This window comes from Talpa occidentalis, unplaced genomic scaffold (genome assembly GCF_014898055.3).
Source record: "Talpa occidentalis isolate TD23 unplaced genomic scaffold, MPIMG_talOcc4v2.1, whole genome shotgun sequence".
NCBI lineage: Eukaryota > Metazoa > Chordata > Mammalia > Eulipotyphla > Talpidae > Talpa > Talpa occidentalis.
In genome coordinates this window covers 107,194,387-107,220,406 of record NW_026555331.1, presented here as the reverse complement: position 1 = coordinate 107,220,406, position 26,020 = coordinate 107,194,387, and the positions used below count along the sequence as shown (strand labels likewise).

The 26,020-nt window shown below is 54.8% G+C and overlaps 1 protein-coding gene across 1 annotated transcript; it reads right to left on the bottom strand.

Annotated features, from left to right (window-relative positions):
• Positions 1 to 2,639: 2,639 nt before the first annotated feature.
• Positions 2,640 to 15,690, bottom strand: AQP1 (aquaporin 1 (Colton blood group)). The gene is made up of 4 exons (XM_037509844.1): positions 15,116 to 15,690; positions 5,807 to 5,971; positions 5,464 to 5,544; positions 2,640 to 4,714 (listed from the first exon to the last, which is right to left on the bottom strand). The coding sequence occupies exons 1-4, from the start codon at positions 15,503 to 15,505 to the stop codon at positions 4,535 to 4,537; spliced, it is 816 nt and encodes a 271-aa protein (XP_037365741.1). The 5' UTR covers positions 15,506 to 15,690; the 3' UTR covers positions 2,640 to 4,534.
• Positions 15,691 to 26,020: the final 10,330 nt, after the last annotated feature.

Below are 26,020 nucleotides of genomic sequence, written 5' to 3'. Positions count from 1 at the left end.
GTTATGATCTGGCCCAGGGATCCTAGGAGGCCTCAAACAGGTGGAGCAATTGTGGAATGGTGACTTTTTATTCCTGTGAGATTAATGGAGAGACAAATATTCTAGGATTCAGAGGTTGTTCGATTACATCCTGTTTCCTTGTGGGCCAAGTGAGGAGGGCGTGGCCTTCCAGACCAGCAGAAAGCCTCAGAACCCTGGGGGACACCGCAGGAGGAAGTGGTCTGTTCTCTGGGAGACTCAGCCAGAAAGGGTAAAAGGTGCCCAAAGCATCTCACCTGAGCATGTGCGCGAATGCTCAGCAGCTTGGTTAAAACCGTTGAGTCATGGAAGCTTCCAGGAAAATTACTCTCTCTATTGAAGTCCACTGAACAAAACAGATAAGGGCTCTGGTTGCTCTAGAAGCCCTACTCCAGTTCTTATTTCCCCAAAACCTCTTTTCTGCGCTGGAGAAGATGGATAATGAGCAAAGCAGAGCTGGGGATGGCCCTTGATAAACTGACCATCTGAAGCACTGGAAGGGCTGGGAGAGGGATCTTGAGCAGCCTGGCCTCCGAATTTTTCCTGCAGGCCTGAATGGGTATGAGACCCCTTTGTGGTACATTGTTACCTCTTGAGGTGCAGCTGTGCCCTCTGCATTTCATACACTGTGATGGGAGTGGACAACTTCTGAATGAGAAAGTTTATCAGATATTTCCTTCCAGATATGGGAGCAGTCAGGCCTGGAGGGCACTGGGGAAGCTGGGCAGGACAGTGCCTGGGGAGCAGCTGGAGCTAGGTGGTACCAATGTGTCTCAAGGAAACACCATGTGCAGCTTGCCCCAGAATAAGGGCTCTGGAGGCCCTTGTCCTGGCACTAGAGGCCCCTCTGTTAGCCCTTCTTTCTCCCCTACCTCCTCCTTCTGCTCATCATTGTCTGGACAGAGGAAGCCTGTCTGCCAGGCTGGCCCACAGTTAAACATGCTAAAGGTCATGACCAATGGGCCAGGATCACATGGTGGACAAGGCCCCTTGCCACCAATCTTTGAAGCCATATAGAATAGGTTCAAATCTCAATTCTACCACCAACCAGCTGTGTGACAAATCATTTCGGGCAAATCATTTCATCTTCAGGGACCTCAGTATCCTCTATAAATTGGGACAGTCCGCTCTAATTCCAAGGATGTTGTAAAGGTTAGAAAGGCTTTATGTGAAGTCCTCATACATTACTACATGTGCTCAAGAAATACCAGCTCCCTGACCTGTTCAGTCCCTCCTCTTGGCATTAGGATTCTGAAAGTTATAACTAATCAGTCAGTCAGAAAGGCTCTGTCCTCCAGTGGCTGTGGGTGGTAACGGAAGAGCAGGGTCTGAGGTGGGGATGACTGGGGGCCAAGGTAGGGGCTGAGAGGGCTTCAGATGTGGGCCGATGGGACATGATAAAGAGAAAAGCCGAGGAAGGCTGTGAGGGAGAGGCCCACACGGACTCAGGGCGGAGCTGAGCCACTGGTGCACTGGTCTGAGTGCACTGGTCTGGGCCACCGCTGACCCTCACTCTCCCATCCCTATGGCCTGTCCACAGCCTGGGGGCTGCAGGAGCAGTGTTTGTGGGCAGAGACAGCTGAGGTGACACAGTGCATGCTGGGCCAGAAAGCCCGTTCTGACAGCACTTACTCTGCCTTCACTGGGTGACCTGGTCCCTGACCATTTGCAGGCCCAGGAATCATGTCTCTCAGCAACTGTGTTGGGGGAGTGAGGACCAAACATCCCAGACACCCCTTCTTGTTCTGTCCAGACCCATGGCCACATCTGTTCAAGTGACCTGGTGAAATTTCTAGACTGATTGTTCTAAGAACCCCCTAGACTGGGCCTCCCTGGATGATACAGGTCTGCTCATAGCCTATTTCCTATCATGGGATATTCAGTGTGCCAATAGATAATAGTTGTCCCCATTTTCAGAAACTAGCTCGAAGTGTATGTACTTGGTTGGGGGTGGCGTATCTCAGTGTCCAAACTTGACATAGACTTGTCTTGTCTTTGACTTTGGTCTCCAGCATCCATCTCCCCTCCTTTGGGGGCTAACATGCTCTTTCCCTCTTAGCCACTGCAGGATGCTTCATGAGCCAGCTGAGCATCACCTGTGCCCAGCACTAACCCTCTCAGCTCTCATGGACGAGTTTGTCTCCTCCACCAGGCAGAGCGCTATAGACAGAGCTTGTGGCCCCAGGATCTGGCACAGGCATGGGTGGGGTCAGAAATGAGTGTGAAAGCACAGGGGGAAAGATACTTGGTCCTCCTCTAAGGAGGGCAGAGGGACTAACAGGACTGTCAAACCTCAATCCTGTTTCCTCCCTCCCTCTCCTGCTCCAGAATTAAAAATGACTCCCACTACCCCATTTAAACTGCTCAGAATCCTTATCCCTCTCTTTGACCCCATTCCACTGGGCCCCAAAAGTGTCCTTATTAGGGACAGGAACCTGTAGCCCTCAAAGGAGTTCTGGAATGAGTTGCTGTCCACCCTCTGAGACCAGGGATCCTGGAGGTGGGGGAGCAGGCAATGGGTGCCCCTCAGTCTGGGTCCCCAGGAAGGACCCTGATCTCTCAGACCCAGAGATCCCTGTGAAGATGGTGTGCCAAAAAGAAAAGCAATACAGGGAGACTGTATGACCTTACAAGTCATTTTCCTTTATTTCTTAACATATAATGAAATTCCAATTCCAAAAGAGACATATATGCAGAGCAGAGAGAAGCAGGGTCCTGGTACACAGCAGCCAGCATGGGGTCGATGGGGAGCAGAGCTGCATCCCTCTCCCTCCAGCATGACCCTGACCCCTCCTAGTCCCTGGTCACTGCCCAGGAAAAACATTCAGAAGCTGGGAATGAGAGGAGTCAGTCTCACGGCCCAAGGTGCAGCCAGAGACATGACCTTGGCCACAAGGCCTGGCCAAATCATTATTTAGCTGTGGAGCCGTGGGCCTCAGTTTCCTTATCTATAAAATGGACTAGAAGTCCCTGGTAGAGAATGGAGAAGAGAGTGTGCAGATGTCATGATAGGTCAGTGACAGTCAAGAGCCTCCTGATCTCCTCGCTGCCTCTAGATACCTGCAACTCTGTCTCTCAGTTTTCATCACCATGGTGGCTCTGGCCCAGGGGGTACCTGCTCCAGCCATGGTGGAATTGATGGGCTCTAGATAGCAGCCTCCAAACAGACTCTGCTCTGAACTGTCCTTGGGACATGGCAGTAGCTACATCACAGGTCAAGGCCAACTCTTCCCTCCAGGTAAATGAGAAAAGGCTAGGTATGGCCTGGGGTCACATGGGGAGCCTGCAGTTCACCCAGTCACCACAAATGCCTCAATCAGGAATAAGGGGGAAATCTGCTGCTTCTCCCCTCTCAGGATCAGCTGGGGATGTGGAAATTCCCCAAGGGGTCCAGCAAATATGTCCACTTCCCTGGGCAGAGCTGCAGCAGGGTCACTTGTGTTCAGGCTTGGGACTTCAGACAACTAACTGCCATTAATAAACACACCCCTGGATCATGGTGACCTGCGTCTACACGGACAGGAGGAAGTGGAGAACTGAGTAATGAGCAAGATGATGCAGTAATAAGAGGAAAAGACCAAATAAAAGTGAATAGAGCAACAATGTACACCTTCTTCATCCTCTAGATGACCTTCATTCTGCAACAGGAGACCCCGACCTGTGAAGCCACTGCAAGGGCATCAGCCCTGCTCCCCCGGTTCAGGAAATGTCAATGACTGAACTGTCTGTTGCTCTCTGCTCTGTAACATGTGTGCTGTGTTCAGCCATATATCTGGGGAAAGACCCAGGCAGCTGGAAAAAGCACATAGGTCTGGTCCACATCTTCCAGAACCCAAGGTGTAGCTAGCTTACAGAATCATAGAGAGGGGCCTCCGGCCCACATAGCTTTCCCTTGTCCCTGCCTCTTTATGGATGGGGGGCACTAAGGCCAGAAGCTACGGCAGCCCAAGGCCATGTAGCAAGTCCAAGGTGGGGAGGCCCAGTTGTCCTCTGAGGGGACAACTACAAGGGCGAATCTTATCTGCCACTTGCCTTATCACTGCACTTCCTGGATTCTCTTCCCCTCAAAGCGCCCTTAAGGGCAAAGTGCGTGTCATTAGAAAGAGGGGTCACACCCATGGGCACAAAGCAATAGTGGTGGAACCCCAGGCACCTGCGGCAGGTGGGTTGGTGAGCAACTTTGGGATGAGGGGGGACTTTCTGGCATATCTCCCGTCACACTCTGAGGGGACAACTTAGCAGGGGTCCCTCTCTTTCACCTCCTCTGTGACTTCAAGGGAGTGGGTGATTGGTAAATCTTGGTCCCCAGGAAGCCCTAAGGCCAGGAAACAGAGAAAGAGAAAGAAAGTGATAGAAATAGTCCCAAGTCAGGCTTGACCTCACGGGTCCTGCGGATCTTTGGGGAGTGACTTTGGCCAGCTTGTCAGAGTGTCTACAATATGGATTTCACCCTTCCCCCCCTCTGCCCTCCCCTGCCCCCCACCCCCCACGTGGATGCCCAGGGCCAGGCCCTCATCTATTTGGGCTTCATCTCCACCCTGGAGTTGACTTCGTCGGCATCCAGGTCGTACTCCTCCACCTGGCCGCTGGTCCACACCTTCACTCGGTCCGTGAGGTCGCTGCTGCGTGGGGCCAGGATGAAGTCATAGATGAGCACAGCCAGGGCTCCGCCGATGAACGGCCCCACCCAGAAAACCTAGGACCAGAGCAGGCATGCTCAGAGAACGTCTGGCTGGAAGCCCCTCCCCTCAGCTCCCTGCCCACCACCCCCTGGGATGGTTTCTCTCCCACAGATGCCTGGACAGAGGCAGACAGAATGTGACCCCAACATCCTAATTCCGGTGACTCCTAGAACTAGCCCAAGCCAGGACACTAGTACCGAACATCTCCTTGCCTTGGTGTAGCCCAGCTCCACATGGTCACACCAGTCCCTTCTTGAGGGGTGACCACTGCCCCCTCCCCAGCTTTGCAAGGGCCCCAGAGAGTCTAGTGTGATACAGGGTTGACCTGGAACAGAAACATCAACAGGAAGAACAGCTCAGTCCACTGAGCTCAAGGGTACCAAGGCCAAAGGACCCACATCCTCCCAGCAGCCTTTGGAGATTGGTAGATGCCACCACATCCCCCCTTTACAGTTCAGGAAACCCAGGTGTTGAGAAGCCAGCAACCTGTCCAAGGTCAGGCTGAACAGGAACCCGGCAGAGCCAGGATGTGGACGTCCCCCTCAACCAAGCTGCTGGGACAACCTGGGGTAGGTCTGAGCTGGGAGGACAGAGGCCTGGCCTAGGTGTGACCTCTAAATGGGTCCCTTCATCTCAAAACTCAGTTTCCCCATTTCTTCTGCCCTGACTGTTGCCCTGAGCTTCTCTGAGGGGAAAGGGAGCTGCAGGGTTGGGTGAGGCTGAAGCCTACCACCTCCTCCACAGGGCACCTGGATCGCCTTACCCAGTGGTCCTTGAAGTTGTGAGTGATCACCGAGGAGCCGAAGGACCGGGCAGGGTTAATGCCGCAGCCGGTGTAGTCAATCTGGGAGAGGGAAGGGGCGAGTGGACAGAAAGGGGAGCAGCCAAACACCAGAGATGGAGAAGAGAGAGACAATCAGACCCAGAAGGGAGCCTGACCTTAGAAGATGGTCAGGAGTTCCCTCTGCTTCCCTGTCCTGCTCAGGACCCGGCCCCAGCCCCCACTGCTGATCCCCTTACCCCACGGCATGAGCCCTGCCATGGTCACCCTGACCCACTGCCCACCCCTGCCCTTCCCACCCCTCCTGGGAAGGCCCCCCACTCACCGCCAGCAGGTGTCCCAGGGCCACAGAGAAGCCGATGGCAAGGGGACCCGAGCCTCCGAGGTCACGCCGCCTGCGGTCGGTGGTGGCCAGCACACACAGCACCAGCTGCAGGGTGCCGATGATCTCGATGCCCAAGCCTTGGCCGGAGTTCACACCGGGAGCCAGCTGTTGGGAAGAGGGGTGGTGAGGTCCAGCAGGCAGGCTGTGACTGTGTCCTAAGGTTCCCAGGCCAGGTCACCAAAGGCCAGACCCTTAGCACCCTCAGACCCCTAGCTAGGTCCAGAGAGGACCCTATCTTCCTCCCAAGCTCAGCCCCTACTACCTGCCTAGACCTGCAGCTCTCTGCCTAAAGGCCAGAGAAGCAAATGCGGGAAAGGCAGGGGAGAAGGGGAGTGTTAGGGGTGACCTACATCCAGCTACATCCAGGCCTGCATACCCTAGGGGTACCACTGCCTTAGGTGAGATCAAGCCCCAGGCATGGGAGATGGTCAGGATACTCTTAGGAAAACAGAAGGCAATGGTGAGAGGACCTATCTGGAGGTATTGCTTCATACACCAAAAGTTCAGAACATTCCACCTCATCCCCTGGGGCATCTGAAACTCCCAATACCGGGAAAGGTTTTCCTGAGTTGGCTGGCCCTCGCTCCCAGAGGCCCTCTCTCCTTTGCGCCTATCTCTGGGCTGCCTCCACCCGCTATCTCCTTCCCCACCTCTGACTCCTTCCCACCTCTGCATGTCTCTCCCTAGGTCTAGGGCTTCTCTCCCATCTCTTGGCCCTGCCCTGCCTGTCTACCTCCTGACCTGCCCCTCCCTCTCCCTGGCCACATCACCCCACCACCACCACCACCGGCTGGCTGCCTCTTGCTCCTGGGCCACTTTTAGAAACATGACTCATGGAAAAAAGAGAGAATGGGAGTTGTTGTGAGATCACTGGAGCCCTCCCCCTGCAGCTGCACCAGGAAGCCCCCGCCCCAGGGAGCCCCTATATCTCATGTGGGGGGTCCCAGGGACCACGTGTCTCCACAAAGGGGAGTTGGGCCCTGCCAGAAAAGGCCCACTTGCAAAGATGCCCGGATATGGCCATGTAGGCAGCCAAACGACCACACAGATAGGGCTGCTATCGCCAAAGAAACTTGAATTTAAAGTCCCATCCTAAAGGTGAAGGTGTTTCCAAGGCTGAAGAGCATTTTTCAGAATCCTAGGAAAAAGGCACTCCTCCAGAGGTGTTCTCAACCACCCCCAAGGCCATCTTACAAGAACAATCCTCTTCCCGTCTTTCTGTGCAGCCCTGGGTCACAGGGAAAATGACTCACATCCCCTCCCCTGGTTGCAGCCCCAGTTCTGGGTCCTTCCTGGCCGACCCCAGAACTGTGGTCCCTCAGCCCTTGGAGCAATGCCCAGTCTTCTTCCCCTTCCAAGACGGGATAGTGGAGGAGGGCCCTGTGTTAATACCCTCATTCTCCTACTTATTGGCATAGGAATATGGCCTTTCCCTCTCTGGTCCTCAGTTTTCCCATCTGTAAAATAGATCTAATTTGCTTTGCCTAATCTCTAGAGTGAGTGGAGCTTCGAGGGGAATGGCAGCTGTCTAGGGCCTGTGGAAGGCCTGAAGAAGCGGGAGGAATCAGGATGGTGGTTGTGGCTTTGTTCTGGTTCTTTGTCATCTTACCCCAAGAACTGGGGGGCAGAAGAAGGGATATGGAGATGAGAGTGAGTCCTGCCTGGCCTCCACTTAGGTGAGGCTGGTGAGGCTGAAAAGCTTGCACCCACGCCCATCACCCTCACACCTGCTGTATCCTGTGTCTGAGTGCTTGGGGTGCTCAGGACTCCTCCCCCTGCTCTCCTCTTCTCTCCAGGGTCAGCCTAATTGCTAGCTGGCAGGAGTCCTAAAACCAGTACTGCCATGCTGATTTCTGCAGCCATCACTCTAGGTTGCTCCTGCCTCATACTCCTCCATTCATACCCTGTCCCTCTCACAGACCTGGTCTAAGAGAATTCATCTCCTCCCATGGTATTTAACAGGTCTGAGCATCCCAGCTCCTGCCTGCCCCAAACACTGCTTTTCATGCAAAGTGAGCAAGCTGGGGATCTGACACCAGGCCCAGAGCTCTGATTTCACGGGAAGAGAACAGTTGTCTATCCTAGAAACTCCTGGATCCACCCCCTACCTGACTGTTCAGAGTCCTTAACTCAGAAAAAAAAGGGTTGGTATCCTGCTTCTTCTAATACCCACCACTACCACCTCCAGGAAGTCCCCCCTAGTTACATCAGTGAAGAGTGACTACCTCCCTCTTGACCACCAATGAACTTGAATTATTTATATCTGGAAAAACATGATAATTAGAAACTGGAAGGTGTAGTTAGAAGTCTCTTGTAACTTATGTCCAGGAAACATCAGGTAAAAATTCAAAACATATGTTACTTTTTACCAACCATTAAATTTCAAACAATTGTTTAAACAGGGCCAATCCTAGGTGTGGTCACTTATTATTGAAAAAGCACGTTTGTTTGCATATCCCTACATATTTCCGCCCAGTTCAGGTCACAAAATTCACTGATTAAGGCAAAAAAAAAAAAAAAAAAAAAAAAAAAGAGTACATCAATTTTGTAAATACAGAGATAAACAACAGAATCCCATAATCTTAAGCACCAGAAAGATGCAATTTCTCTATTTTTGTATCAAGACAACTGAAGGCCACTCTCAAGCCAAATTCAGACCCCATGACCTTGAAGAAGGTTTTCTAGGACCCTGGCTGAAATCACCTCCCATCATGTACTCACTAAACTGCCTGCAACTCTTCCAAGGAACTAAACCTCCTGCCTCCTCTCTGGGGGCTCAGGCACCCCTGGCCTGGGAGCATGAGTCCTTCCCATCATCCTGCCCAAATGTTGTAAGGGACACTTGCTTTATGGTGACAGAATTGGTGGAGGATGCTAATTTTCTAGAACTCTTACACTTTCTAGAGGCAACCTGCCTCCAGGGAAGCTCTCTGGATCCAAAGCTGGCTTATTTGCTTTGCAGCTGGGAGGCCACAGGCCGCATTAGTCTCTGTGAGTTTTCCAGAGAAGTCTGTGAAGGGGGCTGTGCAGTGATGGATGAGGAGGCAGAGGTCCAGGGGAGAGACCGTAAAGCCAGCATCCTTGCCTCAGGGTCACAGGCCAAGACACTGGTACTTACAAGCCCAGCCAAGGGACCTGGCTGTTCCTAACCTGAACTGGAGAGCTGGCAGAAGATGGCTTTCTAGCTGCCAGCATGTCCCAGGTGCCAGGAGGGTGCAGGTTGGCCTCTCAGGGAATGAGCCTCAAATCCTCCCTACTTCCAATGCCAGGCTGGCCAGGTAACTTTCAAGGCCCGGCACTCTCAACTTGGCCAGGACATGCTGGTGCCCCACCCTCGGGGACCAGCAGGCTGCAGAGCCAAATGTGGCTGTGGCTTTGAAACTCTGCTCTCGAAGAACAGGTGATGGAAGATGTCAAAGCCTGTCCCACCCACCAGCCGCTTTCAAGACACAGCACTTGCAGTGGGGACACCCACTCAGTGGGCTCCCCCATGTCTCCCTGACTTGGCCAGTCATGTGTGCCTCTGACCTTGTGCAAGTCTGTGTGTCTTTGTGGATGGTTGTCTGCAGTGTATATGGGTAGTCACATCTGTCCAAGCCTGATTCCCTGCTGTTCTTTTCCATTAGCCAATAAGAGGTTTGTCATAGAATAATTAAATGAAAAGTCTCAAACCGTCTGCGCCAAACAATACAGCCTAAAAATAAATAAATCTCAAAAAAATTGACAGAATTACAAGGAGAAGCTGATCAATCCACTACCAGAATGAAAGATTTTAACAACCCTTTCTTAGAAACTGGTGAAATGAGGCCATCAAAAAATACTCCTAGCACACAAATGACGAGCTTGATGAAAGGAAAATACAAAAAACTCCACATACTGAAATCTGAGACCACTTATTCCCGTTCAGCCCATGTGGACATTCGGATGAACCGGCCATGCCCTGGCCAGATGCATCTCAGCCATCTCTGAGGACGCGTCTCGCAGGGGGTTTCTCACCAAGGGGGGCTCTGAGTGGTTTGTGGCCCTGGGCAGCCAGACTCTCTGTGTGTGGTGGCATTTCCAGGTGTGTTACCATGTCCCTGTGTATTGCGTACCCACTCACAGGTGCCGTTGCCAGCAGGGGGTGGGGGTAAGGTGAAGGTGAAGGGAAGGAGCCCCCCTTGAGCAACAGAAGGAACAGCAGTTCTCAAAGGGCCCTTTATTTACTCCCATAAACCATTTCATCTTCCTGACAAGAAACAATACACAAAGCCACAGCTTCCTCCTTTTCTCCCTCCTTCTTTTCTTTACTTCAGGGCAGCCCCCAATTTCCTCCCAGGGGAGGGAAGTGGCTCCCCTGAGAAGCGCCCATCCCACCCTCCTGAGATCCCAGGGCCCGAGTAGACCCAGGCTAAAGAATGGGTCCCCATATGTCATGAGTCAGCCATGCATGTGTGTGAGTATATGTGTATGTTGGTGCAGCAGGAGCATGCTGGAGCAGCAGAAATCTCAAGGGCTGGGAGGCCAGAGGCTAGGGTGTGGTCTGGCTGTGCCATGATCCACTATGCAACCTCAAAAAGTGTCCACACCTCTTTGGGCCTCAGTTTCCTCATCACCAAAATGGAAGCCTTGGCCCGATTCTAGCTCCAGATATCTCTAGAGTTCCTTCCTGCCTGAGAGAGTCCTGCTCCTCTACACAAGGTCCATGGTCACCCTCCTGGCCAGGACACTGAATACAGGATTCCCTCCCACGAGGGCTTCTGAACCTCCGGTTCGCCACATGGCACAAAACCAGTACAGGCCCTCAACCCGCCCTGCTGTTCCCAGTCAGATGCCTGCGGCGCCGTCTGCCTGCTGCCTCAGCTGGCTGGCCCTAGGACAGGACGCTCACTGACTCACAGCAGCCACTTCCCAATTGAAAAAAATCCTCTTTACACAGAACAGACATCTGCCTCTCCAGATTTCCTCATGGTGGATTTGAGACACTGAAAGAACAGCTAATGGGAATAGGACACTTCCAGTCTTTGCTGCCATCTTTTAAGTTGGGGTTTTCAGCCACAGGGTGTGCGCACCCCACTGGATTACAGTTCCTTGAGTGTGAGAAGGCAGTTCTCACTTAACCCTCTGGAGGCCACATGGTCAAGAGACCGCTCTGGTCTCTGGGGGTGAGGCCCTGCCCGAGGGGACCTGGCCATACCTACAGGTGTGTGGGCTTAGCCCCCCACCATTCGGGAGATTCCAGACCATTAGTGCTCTGAGGGAACAGGGTCCAGGACCTGGGAGGCTCTGCAGCAAGAGCACAGGCCCCTTATGTCATGGGGATAGAAGTACACATGACGGGGAAAGCCTTGGGCTAATGCTGAAGGAACCCCTGCTGGGTGGGGACCTAGCAAAAGTGGGGAGCACTATCTGTCCTCCTAAGTCAGGGAGGCATTGGCATTGGCCTGCAGTGGGCATGACATTGGCCTGCAATGAGCTAATGGCTCAAGATGTGAGGGGACTGTACCCAGGAGGGGGCAGGGGCCAGCACAGGGCAAGTCCCTGCAGACTGAAGCACCCCAGCAGGCCCTGACCCTTATCAGAGCATCGCCATTCCAGAGGAGTTTTCCTAGGTGAGTCCTGGTTACGACCAGGTGTCCAGGTGGGCAACACGGGACTGGCGGGGCTGCTGTAACAGGAGAAACAGCCTCAGAACTTTCCACGGTGTGGGAAGTCTCCACCACAAAGCTCCTGCCGCTCTGTGCCCTCACCCCCCCTATCTGGTTCTGGCTGGAAACAGTAATTATATGTCCCAGCTGTGGCACCACCACCCAGCCCCCACTCCTCCCTGCCAGCTGGGCTGGGCAGGGCCTTTGGAAAACCCTGGCTTCCCTTTCCCCAGCCTACCCCAAACACTGGAGGAGGCAGGAGGGGCCCTCAAACCTGGAAGCACTGAGGTACCAGAGGCCTGGGGAACCAGAGAAAGGGGGAGAGTTTAGGCCTGAGGTCAGGACCCTGATGCAGCAGATGAATCACTCCCAGGTGCTCAGGTCCTGAGCAAGAGCACAGGCCCCTTAGCCTGTGCTAAGATAAGCAAGGCTAAGATAAGACCCCCAAAGAGGGAGCCCTTGAGGGCTCAGGTCCCAGTGCCCACTACAACAGTCAGACACTGAATCCTGAGCCCTCCCACCTTCCAGAGCCCCTCTTTTCAACAAGACACCCCACACCCCCATGATTCCCAGACCACAATCTCCCATTGCCCCCTTGCCTTGCTCACTTGCTCTGCCTGGAAGCCCCTTCCTGGCAGAGTGTCCACATTCAGGCTCACGTGCCACCTTCCCCATGAAACCTCCCTGCCCCTCCCTAACCCTCAAGGTCAGGGTTGTTCTCCGACACCTCTTATCATACCTTCCTCCTGCCCCGTATCATGGGCAGCTGTGCCAGCGCCTGGTCTTATCTTGCCCGGGACTGTGGGCTACCCAGGGCAGGGAGCTGGCTGACTCAGTCTGAAACAGTCTCTGTCCTGTTTGCTGCACGTGCAGCAAAAGCCAGCAATGGCCAGGATGCCAGATTCATGAGCATCTTCGACTTCCCATACCCAGCCACACCCTGTTCCAGGATGCAACCTAGGGCCACTCGGGAAAGCTCCCTGCGTGATGCCACACGGGGTATGTTGCTGGCTGCAGTAGGGCCCCAACCTGAGGCAGGGACCAACTACACGTCTCACCCTTGGTCAAAATTGAGTTTGACTCTTAGAACTAGTTGAGATCCGACAGGCCGGAGGAGCCCCGTGTCCAATCCAGGGCGTATCCCGGCCCCTGATTCAGCGAGGAGAAAGTTGTCCTTGGGGGACACCCCCTGAGTCACCCCAACCACTTCCTGCCATTTCTTTCCCTATTTTTTTTTCTTTGGACGTCTCCACGACAACGACTTACTCCACCCCAGCTTGGGGCAGGGTGGGGCTTGGGGGCCAAGGGACTGTGGAAGCCTCCCCCAGGGCCTGGAGGAAAAAGTGTGTCACCTGCGGTGTATACACGTCCCTGCCCCTCTTGAAGCCACTTCAGATCCCAGGTGCAGCGTCTGACAGGGGCTCTTGGCAAGGACAACTTCTCCATTTCTTGGCCCAGAACTTGTGCTTCTGGACCTCAAACATGCATCGTGTGTGCAGGGCAATGCCCACCCCCCCAACCCCGCCACACACACACAACACATAGTGCCTTATGTTCAGCACGGCCCGTGGGTTCCTCTTAGCTAACCCTCCTGGGAAGGGTGATAAACACAAGTCAACAAAGTCCTGGTGGTTTGGGCGTGGCCAAGAGATATCAAGAGACCTGTGCCCCCTCTTGAACCTCAGGGTGCTCAGTGCCAAGGAAACTCAAGTTAGTAGACAGCACTTGAACCTAGCGTGTCTGCCTCCCAGACTGGGGCTGGGCCCTGCACTAGGCTGCCCACCTTTTCTCATTTGTAGTCTGCCCAGCCCAACTATCAGGGTGATGCTGGAATATGGAAGTCAGAGAAGCGGAAGGGCAGCTGAGCACGGTGTGCAGATCAACATAGCACCAAAGGGGCAGCGGTGTGGAGTTAGAGCTCAGTATCCACCTTGTGCAGGAGAGTGGAGAGGGGGCCAGGAGGCCTGGAGCTTCTACCCGCTCACCCTCCCCTGTGACACCCAGTCAAGCTCCAGGGTACCCTTGCCCCTACGCAGAGGGCACTCGTTGAGGTCACCTGGCTCTAGACCTTCCCTCTGGAAACACTGAGACTTGGAAGGACCTGGCCTGCTAGAGCATGTCCCTTACAACCATGGTCTCCACGTCTTCCTGACTAAAGTCTAAACTCCAGGCTGCAGGGCTAATCTTCAATCTTGGGCCCCATGTGGTTGGCTCCACCAGGAGGCTGGGCGAGGCATCACTGTGACACAAGAAGTGCTAATCCTCCTGTGGCAGGGTTGTGCCCTCTGCCCTCTGACCAGACCTTACAAGCTTCCCCTAAGCATCATCACAACCTGAACTCTGGCTGGGAAACAAGGGCCCAGTTGCTATCATCACCCACTGCCCTCTCTGAGGAGCCCTCAGCTGGCTCCCTCACTGTCCCCATGCCAGCCTGCCCTGCCCAGGATCCTGCCTGCTTCATGACTCCACATTTGATCCCTCCCCTGCTCCTTGGTCTTTCTCCACTGCAAGGGCACCCCTCCTGCATGCCAAGCTTGAGACGGGTTCTCAGGCCAAATTCCCCTCCTGCTGTGGGCCAAGCCAGGTCTAAGTTTGCACTTGGCTGAGGGGCTGGAAAAGCCCAGGTCTGTGACAGCAGGCAACTACCGCCAACAGCCAATTAGCTGTGCTGAGCGGCCGGGAGGAATTCTTTTCAGCAGCTGCCACCCAGTCACCAACATAGTGCCCCCAGTCCAGACCCTACTTAGGCGGAACAGTGGGCATATGCAGGTACACATTCGCCTCTCCCACACGCTCACACGGCTGCACATGTGCCCCCAGACACACTTTCAGAAGCAGACACACAGGAGCGCACTGCTTGCACAGCCTCAGAGACCCGTGCCTGTATCCACACGCTCACACCCCTTCACACACCCAAACACATTGCCACACCTCTCAGTGCTGGTGATGAGGAGTGGAGTCCGGCAGCAGGAGAACTGTCAGCCTCTCCCCCCACTCCCTCCCCCCACACACTGTGATCCAGGAAAGCCACCTGCAAAAGCCCAGTGTTGTACCCCTATCTTTGTCTTGTCCCTGGAGGCAGAGGAGTTGCAGGGGCTTTTTCCTTGATGGCAATTTGCTCGGGGACCTGCATGAGTATGGGGGTTTCCTGGAACCCTGGGTGGACTCCCCTTATGGCAGTCCTGTTCACACCCTCCAGAACCAGCTGCACACAGGCTGCCTGGGGATACTGGGCAGAGTTTCCCCAGGGTCCAAGCTACAGGAGGAGGGAGCTGGCTGCACAGGCAGAGCTGAGGGGTGGGGGAAGCCGAGAAACTACAGCAAGAGGTGAACAACTACTAGTCAAGTGTCTGCGGCCCCCAGAGGTTATTCCCCACAACAGATGCCCACGGGGGACACTGGCAATTCTATTATTCTCCAGGTCTCAGCTTCCCACAGTGCCTGGCAAAAAGCAGGCTCTGGGCTGCAGGCATAGCTGAGCTCCAAGCCCAGCTCCGCACGACCTCCAGCAACCTCTGGGTTCCCTCGGTTCCTCAGTATCCCCATCTGCACAATGGGTGGAGGATGAGACAGGTGACTGAGCACCGTCCGCAGTCCCCCAAGCCTGGACCAATGCACTCACCTCGTTGCGGCCGAGTGAGTTTTCAGGCAGGGCGGAGGTGATGCCCGAGAGGATGGCAGTGCCCACGATGGCCCCTACGCACTGGGCGACGATGTACAGGACGGCCCGGAGGATGCTGATCTGACAGCTGAGCAGCAGCCCCAGCGTGACAGCAGGGTTGAGGTGGGCACCACTGATGTGGCCCACACTCTGGGCCAGTGTGGCGATGCTCAGCCCAAAGGCCAGTGACACCTTGACATTATCCTGGGACGCACCTGCCGTCTGGTTGTTCTTCACTGGGTACTGGAAGCCCAGGGCAGAACCGATGCTGATGAAGACGAAGAGGATCATGGCCAGGAACTCGGCCACCACGGCCCTCCAGAAGATCTTCTTCTTGAACTCGCTGGCCATGCTGGCAGGGGGCTTGGCTTGAGACCGCTGCCTGGTGCCTGACTCCCTCCAAGAGCTGAGCCACAGCCCGGGCTGGGCCTATTTATAGGGCCCTGGGGGGAAGAGAGGAGGGGGGAGCACAAAGGGAGGAAGGCCTCTCCTTGCTCCTGGCCCGCCCCACACGCACGGGCCTCCTCTCAGCGATGGATGCAGACACAGCTCTGCTGTCCGCCTGCCAACTTTTTTCCCTTCCTCCTCTCCCCCCTCCCTCCCTCCGCCCTCAGCCCTGCCCAGCCCGAGGAGGCAGGCAGGAGGCAACCACTGCTCTAATAGGCTTTGGGAAATTCCTCCACGTTGACCCCACTCAGGGGGCCAGAGAAATCCAGGTGTCCCCGCCCTGTGTGCAAAGCTCAGGGGGTGTCTGAGGGCAGAGCCAGGCACTCCAGATGGGGCGGGGTGAGGGGACTGGACTCGACGGGTGGACGTTGCCCTCCCTGGAGTCAGGCACCAGGATCCTGCTGGCTGTCATCCCCATCCCACCCCTTAGCAGTGCTAGTCTGGAGTCCACAGGTCCAGGGGTTCACTCAGGCAGACTGGGCCTCCTGGCCCCCCAGCCCAGGACTGGCTTTCACTTTAGGGATGTCCCAGAGCCCCCAGTCCTATGGGCCAGGGCTCATTTGAAGGGGCACAGAGACAACAGAAGTTTGTCTGTGGTTAAAGACAGGCTTGAGACAGGCAAGGATGTTGGAAAGTCCGGATTCCAGAGGTCTTTATGCTTCTAGAACAAACTGAACCAGAGGGTTGCAGTGCAGGTGGGGAAAGATGAGGGGAGTTTAGGATTTTTCTCTCAGATGTAAGCAAGCTGGGAAGTAGACCAAGTGGCAGCCTAACCCGGGGACTGGAAGCCCAGAAGGGAGGGAGAGGCAGACTGAGAAGGGAAGGGGAGGGGAGACAGACAGACAGACAGAAAGAAGGACAGAGTAAGAGAGGAGTCCAATTAGTGCAAAAGTGGATTCCCAGGCAGAGACAGCGAGGCATGCAGGACAGAGAGACAGCGAGGCATGCGGGACAGAGAGACAGCGAGGCATGCGGGACAGAGAGACAGCGAGGCATGCGGGACAGAGAGACAGGCATGCAGGACAGAGAGACAGCGAGACAGAGCACAGAGGGAACAGATGATCTGGAAGCAGGAGACAGGACTGATATAGACACACGAAGTGAAAAGGGGGAGATGGATGAAGAAAGGGGAGGAGGGGTACAGACAAGCCTCCAAGAAGGGGAGGGCATAAGGCTGTTCTTTAGAGCTCCCCCTCTCCATAGTCGACCTGGTCCTGCACATCCCCAGCCAGAGGTGCAAAGGCAGCCGACAAACTGATCCAGAAACTGGACTCTGGGCCAGGAGGCTGGTGAGGAAGCCCGGGCTGCTGGTCACTGCATATTAGCCTAAGCATGTGGCCACAGGAGCCCTGTGGGGCCCTGGGTGAGGTAGGCTCCAGGAAGGAGAGGCCCTCTTTGGCCGTCTCCTCCTACCTCCTGCCAGACCTGCCAGTCCTACACATGAGCACTGGCAACTCCCAATTTTATAGATGAGAAACTGAGGCACAGCGAGGGGAAGGACTTCTCTCAGTTCTGCAGGTACAGGGAACAGGGCAGGAATGAGAATGTGTCTCCTATATAGGGGTCATGGGTAGATGACACCAGTGCCCCACTGCTGCCTACCGCAGCACCCACCATAGCTGCCTGGCCCTGGCCATGAATGACACAGGGGGGATCATCCTGGCATTTACTGGGAACAGGGGGTTGACCAGGAGTGGAGGTGTGGGGAGCTGTGTCCACCAAACTGCACTAAAAGCCTATGAGTACAGGAGGGAGCGGGCATGAGGCTGGGAGGCAGCATGGTAGTAGGGTGATTGTGCCCGCCAGACTGCCTGAACAGCCGGAGGTAATTGGTGCCTTATTAACCGTTCGGGAAAGGGAGCCGGCCCCATTGGGCCACTCCCCAAAATCTCTTCCACATCCCTTCCCTTAAACAACCCTGACTCAGTTCTCCAAGCCCCAGGAGGCTCCCTCACACCCTGGACCAGGACCCCATGGCCTGGTGGTGATAATGACCCAGAGTAAGGGGTTTTCTGGTCAGTTCTGGGGCCTCCCACTACTATTGCAGGACTGGAGCTTCCTCTCTCCCAGAATTCAGAGGGCAGCACTGTGCTCCCTCAGACCAGGACATGAAGCAGGAGTGGAGTCCCCTCAGGCCAGGGTTTTCTGGTACAGGGCCATTTCCTGTGGGCAGAGGTCCACTGAGGGAAACACTCACCAGTTTCCTTCCTCCTGGGCTTCTAGACCCCAGTCAGACCCATATCTGTCCTTGACCTCTGCCTAGTGCAGGTACAAGTGCTGACACTGGCAGTACTGGGACCAGCCTCAGGAGGGCTTAAGTTAGGCAGCCAGGGACTGACCCCAGGCCAGCAGGGGTCCCTGGACTCAATGGTATGTGCTTAGAGCATCACAGAGAAAGGACTAGGGACCTCATTTATCCAGCAAATATTTACTTAGCACATGTTATGTGCCAAATGCCATTCAAGGGCTGGGGAGACAGCGGTGAACCACACAGCTTAGCTCCTTGTCAAGCTCCTGAAGCTTTCCATCTAGCACGTGAGCCTATAGGCCCCTTGTTGGTGCTCTGCATATGGGAGCATGTGAGTGTGGAAGACACATGTGTTTCCACTGAGGCAAACACTCAGCAGCCCCCTTCCTCCTTGGATTTCCAGGCAACTTAGGCACCCACTGGTCTCAGGGTGATATGCGGGCCCTCAGGGCAATACTTCCCACCCTCTACTGGCAACACTAGCTCCAGCCCCCTACTCCATGCTCGCATGGCCCCTGCCTTAACCACCACCGTCCTGGCCCTATTGTTTGGAAATAGCCAGACATATAGGAGGTGCCATCAGGATGCAGACAAAATAAGGCTGACCTTGTCCTCTCCCAGAATGCAAAGTGGGCTCTGTGACCACAACCTGATCATTTCAATGGGAAAGAGGGAAGGTCTATCACTGGAGCCCCAAACCCAGGAGGGCCCCAAACTCCTCCACCTCCTTTTCTCTGGTCTGCCACAAATTCAGGCCAATCAGGGAAGGAAGGAAGGAAACAGTCTCTGGTTGTGAACCCATTTTTACCACAATCCTGGGAAGCTCAGATGGTAAGTGATTTGCCAAGGAACCACAGAGGTGGGGCTAGAGCCCACGACCCCCTAGTTCCTAGACCTCAAGTCTGATTTTCTGCCTGCCTGTCAGAATGGACCCCTAAAACACCTGATGACCAGGTGGAAATCCTAATTCTGCTGGCCTAGGTACAAATACAAGGGCTTAGGGAGCAAGGGCCCAGGGGTGGGCGAGGGGTGGGAAGGAGGGGACCCCCTCCGACTTTCCTGCATAATAGGGTACATGGGGAAAGAATGATCAGGCTGAGCAAGGGCACACATAAAGCTGGAAGCAGCCAGAACAACCCCTGTGGCCCCACTAGCTGGGGTTCCTGGGCTCTGAGGAAGGGCCCGCCTCTACCCCGCTCCTCCTCCAGTGTGACCTGACTTGGCGGGCTCCGATCTCTCCTGGCAAGGGCCCAGACGCCAGTGCTCCCAGGCCTGAGCCAGGCTAAATAAGGGGGGCTGTCTCCTCCACCCACCCCATCCACCCCCACCTCCAGCTTCTGAGCCCTGGAGCAACCGTCTCAGCAAATGCTTTTCCACATGTGCCTTCTTCCTGCTATGCCCGCGAGGCCTGCGTGCCAGCCTGTGTTGGCTGTTCCCAGAATAATCTGGGCTTTTCCCCACTGGGATCCAGTGGGAGACCTCAGGCTTTGTCCAGAGGTGGACACACAGAGCCTCAGATGCTGACAAAGGATCCAGACCTCAGACTGTGTGGGGAGAGGATGACCGTGGGTGTGGCCACACAGTCGCTCTCTTAGCCAGAAGTTTCTGTGGGGCGCAGAACAGAAGGACTGAGGGGAATGAACCCTCCTCCTAGTCTGGGTAGGGATTTTCCTCCCATAGGCCATGTTATAGAAAACAACGACTTCACTCCCTGAGGCGGCCTGCCGGGAAGATGGAGTTTGGGTTGGGAGGGGATTGAGACAGCTGACTTGCCATGACCATCCAGTTACCCTCAGCTCTCCAGCAACTTGGATGCATTTTCCAGAACTGCTCACGCTTGCCTGAATTGAGGCAGAGAGCACTGATAGAGGGAGGGAAGACAGGACAAAGTCCCTGAGGGTCCTGGAGATAAATACTGAAAATCAGAGATCCCCTCTCCCAGGGAGGGGATAGCTCCCAGCCCTGCCTCTCCACCCTCCCCTGACCTTGATCGAGGACCTGAAGTCTGGCTTTTGGCTGCCCAGATGGAACTGTCCCCAGAGAGTCTGCAACTAGTGGGACTAATCCTTCGAGTGAGGCCCGGGGCCTCTTGGGGCCTGAGGGTGTAAAGTAGGGACCCAGGCCCAGAACACAGGGACCAGAGGAAACAGGATGTCAAATGTCTTGGTTCTCCACTCACCACCCTAATGGCCCTGGCCACCACCCTGCCCGGCTGAGACAAGGGCCCTAGCTCCTCTATTGCCCAACTCACCGTCCTATTTGTATCCTTTCTTCTTCCTCCTTCCAAGCTAGTTGCCCCCAGCCTCCCCTCACCCCCCTTTCCATGGCAGCATCTCTAGTGAGGGTCCAGAGCTCACTCCAGCCTGGGCTGTTTCCTCATTGCCCTGAGGGGTAACTCCAGGGTCTTTTTCCCCCTTCCCTGTCCACCTCAGCCTTGGCAGCAGAGCTGGGCATGGCGCTGGATGGGCTGGGAGGACAAGGAGCTTCTGCTCTCTCATCATCCGACTCCCCTGAGACAGGACACCCACCTCTCAAAGCATGTGAATTCCTCCCTGTCTGATAGATAATTCTTGGCCATTTAGGTGTCACATGATCCCCCTTAAATCAAAACCGGATTTAGCTGGTCGCCAGTGATTCACCAGAGGAGGAACAATTTAGTCATTTTCTGAGCTACTGCCCCCTTTCACTTCTTTCTGCCCTCACCCCCACCCTGGCTTACCCCAAGCAAATTGTGGCTTATAGTCTGGGCTGGTGGGGGGCAGGGGGAATTCCAGAAACTTCTATTTTGATATTTAACCAGCACCCACCCCCACCCCTGACCTGATACCACAGAGGAGCCAGGGAGACAGAATGGTGAAGTTCACCCAGTTGAACTGGGGTCTATGAGAATTTGACTGCTGTGTCCAGGGTGGGGGACATAGATTCAAGAGTGGGGCTGGACTCTCAGGCCTGAGAGAGGGCTACCAGCTTCCACCCTGGTAGCCCTCCCCTCCATTCCGCCCTGGACTCCAGAACACCACTTGGACTGGAGCAGGGAGTGAAGTCACGTTTTCCCAGCCCTGCCCTGCATGCGAGGAAGCCCAGCTGGCCACGGAGGGCGGGCGGCATCCCTCACTTCCAGAATATGTTGGTGGTGGCATTTGTGTAGGGCTGTCAGCCACACCCTTGGCGGGGGAGCAGACAGCAGAGTGGCCTCCATGCGGTAGGTCCCTAAAAGGAAACTTGTCATGTGGGTAAGCGGCTTCCTCGTATTTCCTTGCCCCAGCACACACAGCATTTCCCTTGTCCCCTGGGCCTAGCTGTCACTGAAGCTTCCTGCTCGCTCTGCTCCCCAAACCCCTAGCCCCTCCTTCCCTGCACCCTCAATAATCTCCTATTTTTGCGTTGTTAGATGATGAGGCATTAAGACTGAGAGAAGGGAGTTAGCAGCATTGGATCTGATTTTTGTACATGGAGAAACTGAAGCTCAGAGAGACAATTGGCATGCCTGAATTGAGGGGGGAGGGGTATCCTCTGGTGGTCAAGGTGGATCCAGGACTAATGCTTGGGTCTCCTGGTTCCCGCCAGCTACAACCAACCTCTTCCACTTCCCATCTGTGTAGGACTAGAAGCCATTGGGGACTCCAGCAAGGAATCAAATGTGTCTTCCCTGGAAAGCACATTTTCTATTTTGATATTTTACCATCAACTCCTAAGCAACAGCCCTCACTTGATGCCACAGAGGAGGAACCTGGCAGGCAGAAGCTATCTACCCTGTTACCCCCACCCCTCACCCCGTGAGGACCTGACATTTTGTGTCTCGGAGCAAGATCCAGCCAGGATAAAGCCACTTGAACCCCCACTACCATTGCGACCCTGAGGCATCTCCACTCCTGGCTTTTGCTGTCCTGGCTTTTGCTTGAGCTTTTTCATGACCCCTTGACCCCTGCCCCCCGCCAAGTCACTTGTGGCAACAGTGTCCAGAGGGGTATCCGGGTGCTCACAGGCAGGGACTCTGGGCTCTCTGCTTCCTCCCTTCCCATGCCAGTCCCTCCCTTGCTCACCCCATCACCTGGCCGCCTGGCTTTACAGCCCTCCTGTGGGTCCCTGCACCCTGCTCTGGCCGCTCCTTGGCCTCTCACACATGCTGGGTATCCTTGCCTCCTCTGGGCCCAGCTGCTGGTACAAGCTGGGTGCTTTACGGTGCTGAAGGCTTGCTGGCTTCTTTAATTATTTCCTAAGAGCAAAAAAGCCCGGGTGGGATCCAGCAGTGGAGTTGGTGCCCTCCAGGTGCAACCTCACGCTCCCTCCAGGCCCTCGGACAGGAGCGCTCAGATGCGCGTGGTACCAGAGTTCTAGGGATTCCTCCTTCATCATGCACATAACTATTCGCAGCACTCACGAACAAGACTGAAACATTCATCTTACCAGCACAATCATAGCATCCTTTTTATGGAAGAAGGGACTCCGGAAAGCATAGATCCAGGGTGTACCATCTTGGTAGCCAACACTGTGCCCGGTGCAGGGCACAGAGCAGGCTAGAGCTGGGCACCCTCCAACTGTGCTCACACTCACCCTTCTAACAAGTAAGGAGTTTCCTCTTCATCCTGAGTCTTCCATCTCTCTTGGCTGCCTGGCTAAGTCATACCTGGCCAGGCGGCCACAAAATATACTTAATTGAACCTTCCTCCTCCCCTCACAGAGCATGGGCTTGCACACATACCTGTGCACCTGGTACATACTTGCACACAGAGGGGTACCTGTGTGCCCCTTCGACTGCTCAGGGCAGTGGCCACCTGTGCTGCTCATAATCCGGGAGCTTCCCTCATCTTGTCTCTTTATCGTGGAGGTGAATTGAAGTGGTTGAGTGGGGAGCCATGGCTGAGAAGAATGGTTAGCCTTTCTCTAACCTCATGGCTTCATAGGCCCTCCATTGCTATGTGAATCCTAGTTTCTGTTCCTGTCTAGACGATACCCCTACAGGTGTGGAGGGGGATGGATCTGATCCAGGTCTCTGCCCACAGCCAGGTGGGTGCAGGCTCAGTGTGCAGGGCAGTTTAGGAGCACCTGCCAGCCCACCCCCCCGTCCCAGCCAGTGTCAGGAGGATGTGCTGGGCCCACACACAGTCATGACAAGCAGGGCCAACGTGAGGACACCTTTTTCACTTGTTGACTTCCTAAGATGTCATGATGCTGTCGGCTGGTGTTGGTGGAGGAGAGTCTAGCAGGGTGGGAGGAAGGGTGGGCAGGGCCCGCCCTTGCCTCCATTCACCAGAGACCCCTCCCTCTGTGGTCCGGTCTGGAGATTCTATTCATGTGAAGCCAACATTCCTGGAGCCCACAGGGCCAGCAAGATCATCTCGCACAGGCAGATCGCTGTCTTGCCTAATGAGAAAATGATGACATGGCCCCCTGCCCTGGGCCCCAGCCCCCAGAACCAGGTAAGGAGCCCAGACATACCTCCTGCTTTGTGCTGTTGTTCTACAGCCATGCCTGCCAGTGCTGGGACATCAGCTCACAGGGACACTGTATCACCCCCACTGGGGCCACCCAGTCACCAGGGTTGAGCACCCCTGAACTCCCAGGGTATCAGGCCATTAGGACAGGGGCCTTCAGTCATTCAGATCCTATTGCACAAAGGTAAACAGAAGCCATGGGCTGAAGAGGCTGCCCCGATGTACAGTGTGAACCATCAGAACACATTCAGCAGGGCACACCAGGTCCAGGAAGGACTTGCTGCATGATGAAGGCAGGCTCGGGTCCCAACCCCACTTCCTCCCTGCATACCCCCCCACTCTAGCTGACATCACAGCATCCATTGGAGAGCCAGCGCTGGAATTGTTGGACTGCAGTATCTGCAACTTAGGAAGGCCAAGTCCCCTCACATCAATCCTGCCTTTACCAGGCCAGGCCCAGGCCAGAAAGAAGGAACTACAGTTGGCAGCAGCTGGGAGCAGGTTAGAATCCTCCCCCACGCCTTCCATGTTTGTTAGCCAGAAGTTCTGGACCATTTTTAGAACCAGGTGGGACAGTGGGACCCTCCAGGCCTGCATCAGATGCCAGTCTACCTTATCCCCATTCTGCCAATCTGAGGATAAGTGGGCAGGCAGAGGAGGAGATCCAGGCCCTGGGCTCCCAGGCTGGTTGGGAAACTGGAGGGAAGTGAATGATCAGTAAGGGCAGGAGAAGTCATAGAAGCCTTCCTGGAGGAAGCAGCCTTTGAATCACAGGCTCTCAGGATCTGAAGGTATCATAGACTGCCTGAAACTGCATGTCATCACAATCAGGAAGCTCTTTGATATCTTCACTGCCAGAAGCTCTGATCCTCTCCATGGGTACTTATCCCACTGGGACTTTGCGTTTTTTCATCATGGGACAGTTCATCGATAAGACAGTTGCTCCTCACATGTCACTTCCCAGCAATGCTACCACCTTTCCCAGCACCTCCTTTCAGGGCCCACCCAGTAACAGCTCTTCGGAGCAGAAACAAGGACGCAAGGATCCATTTACCTGGGGTTGCCATTTCTCGGGAGGGTTGTCACCAGCTCTCTCAGGCCCTCTGTGTTCCTGTCTCATCCTTGCTGCAGCATGGGGCCTGGGCTGGGCACCATCACATCACGGCAGTCCCGTTGCCCCAGGAGTCACCAGGAGCAGCTACTGCAGAGAACCCAGCACCACAGAAGAATGACCTCAGTCCATGAGGGAGTAGTCTGCTCATAGAGACCCTGTCTTGGGATACACGCCCCCATTTGCTTCATACCTTTCAGACAACAGAGGTGAGGGATCCCACCCCACACCCCTCAGTGACCTGACCCCAGCAGGGGGAAGAATTGAGGGGCAAAATCAAAGACAGGACTGATTTTGATAGGTTGAAATCAGGTCTGGCCAGGGTAGGGGTGGGGGCCACCTTTGGTAAGGAAATCAGGGGAGGGAAGGGGAGACGCTATTTCATGAGGTTTATATGTCTGTTCCAAAAGCCTTTGAGGATTCCATCAGTGCTTCTCAGACTTTAATGTGAAAACTAATCCCCTGGGGATCTTGTTAAAATGCAACTTCTAGTAGATCTAGGAAAGGCCTAACATCCTGAATTTCTAACAAGCTCCCAGGTGATGCCAAACTGCTGGTTTCAGCACCATTTTGAGCAGCAAGGAACTGAACTACAAGAAAAACTTCTGCTCACAATCTAGTTAAAATAAAAGTATAGAGAGGGAAGAGGTTTCTTATGAGCCCAAAGTGAGATTGCAATTGAGTATCACTTCCCTGGACTAAGTTTCCCCTGAAGCCATGTCAAGAAAGGAAAGAAGTGTTACCAACTCTTCTTCTATGATAACAGAGATAGTTGCTTGTCATGGAAAGAAAGTTCTTCTTGATTCTATCTGCCCAAAGAATTGATGAAACAGATCTTACTATCAGGATATTTGAAAAGCAGGTTGTATTTTAGGGGTACTGTCGGCCTTTCGGTGGGAAGAACAGAGCCTGGTTACCACTATAGGGTTCAACAGGGATGCAAAGTCACAGCTTAGATAACACAGTGCTCCTGGAGTCTGGCCTGGGTCGAAACCATGGAGACCATGGTCAGAACCATAGGAGACCATCCTTCCACCACATACTCACTCAGATGCCAGTTGGCTCAAGTGCCCTGACGACAGAGTGAGACCTGGAGCTCTGATGCCCCACCATGCAGCCCTGGGTGCTCAGAGGAGGGCAGCTGAGGCCCCTGCTGGAACCACAGGAAGGGGTGAGGTGGATCTGTGGGCAACGGAAGAGCCCCACCTCTTCCCAGTAATCAGGAAAGGCTTCCTGGAGGAGAAGACATGGCAGACAGATTTGTTTATGTAAAGGAAGGGAGGTGGTTTGGGGAGAGGAAGGTCCAAACAGAAGGAGGGGTAGACGAGGGTGGGCTTCCAGTCCCAGCAAGGGTCGAGGGAAGCTCCCTCTCCACCCCTCTCCTCATTGCTGGCTCAAGCCCTCAGCGAGGGGCTGATGGAGGTGAGGTGGCCACCCCCACACCTAGGATGTCCCGTGTGAGTCTATCTTCTCTTCACAGACTGAATCTCTGCTTCCCACTCCCGGCGTGGTGCAGAGGAGGCGGCGGTGCTCTTCCTGCCTCGGGGAGCACCCAAGCTGTGCATACAGAGGCTCTGCCCTCAGGGAGTCCCACACCCAGACTGGGACTAGGTGAGAAGTCCAAC

What these genes read in the sequence shown, in the direction of transcription:
- AQP1 (XM_037509844.1), bottom strand. Translation starts at nt 15,505, where the DNA reads ATGGCCAGCGAGTTCAAGAAGAAGATCTTCTGGAGGGCCGTGGTGGCC. An exon ending in ACTCACTCGGCCGCAACGAG is followed by an intron (nt 5,972 to 15,115) that starts GTGAGTGCATTG and finishes TCTTCCCAACAG; the next exon opens with CTGGCTCCCGGTGTGAACTC. An exon ending in CCCTGGGACACCTGCTGGCG is followed by an intron (nt 5,545 to 5,806) that starts GTGAGTGGGGGG and finishes TCCCTCTCCCAG; the next exon opens with ATTGACTACACCGGCTGCGG.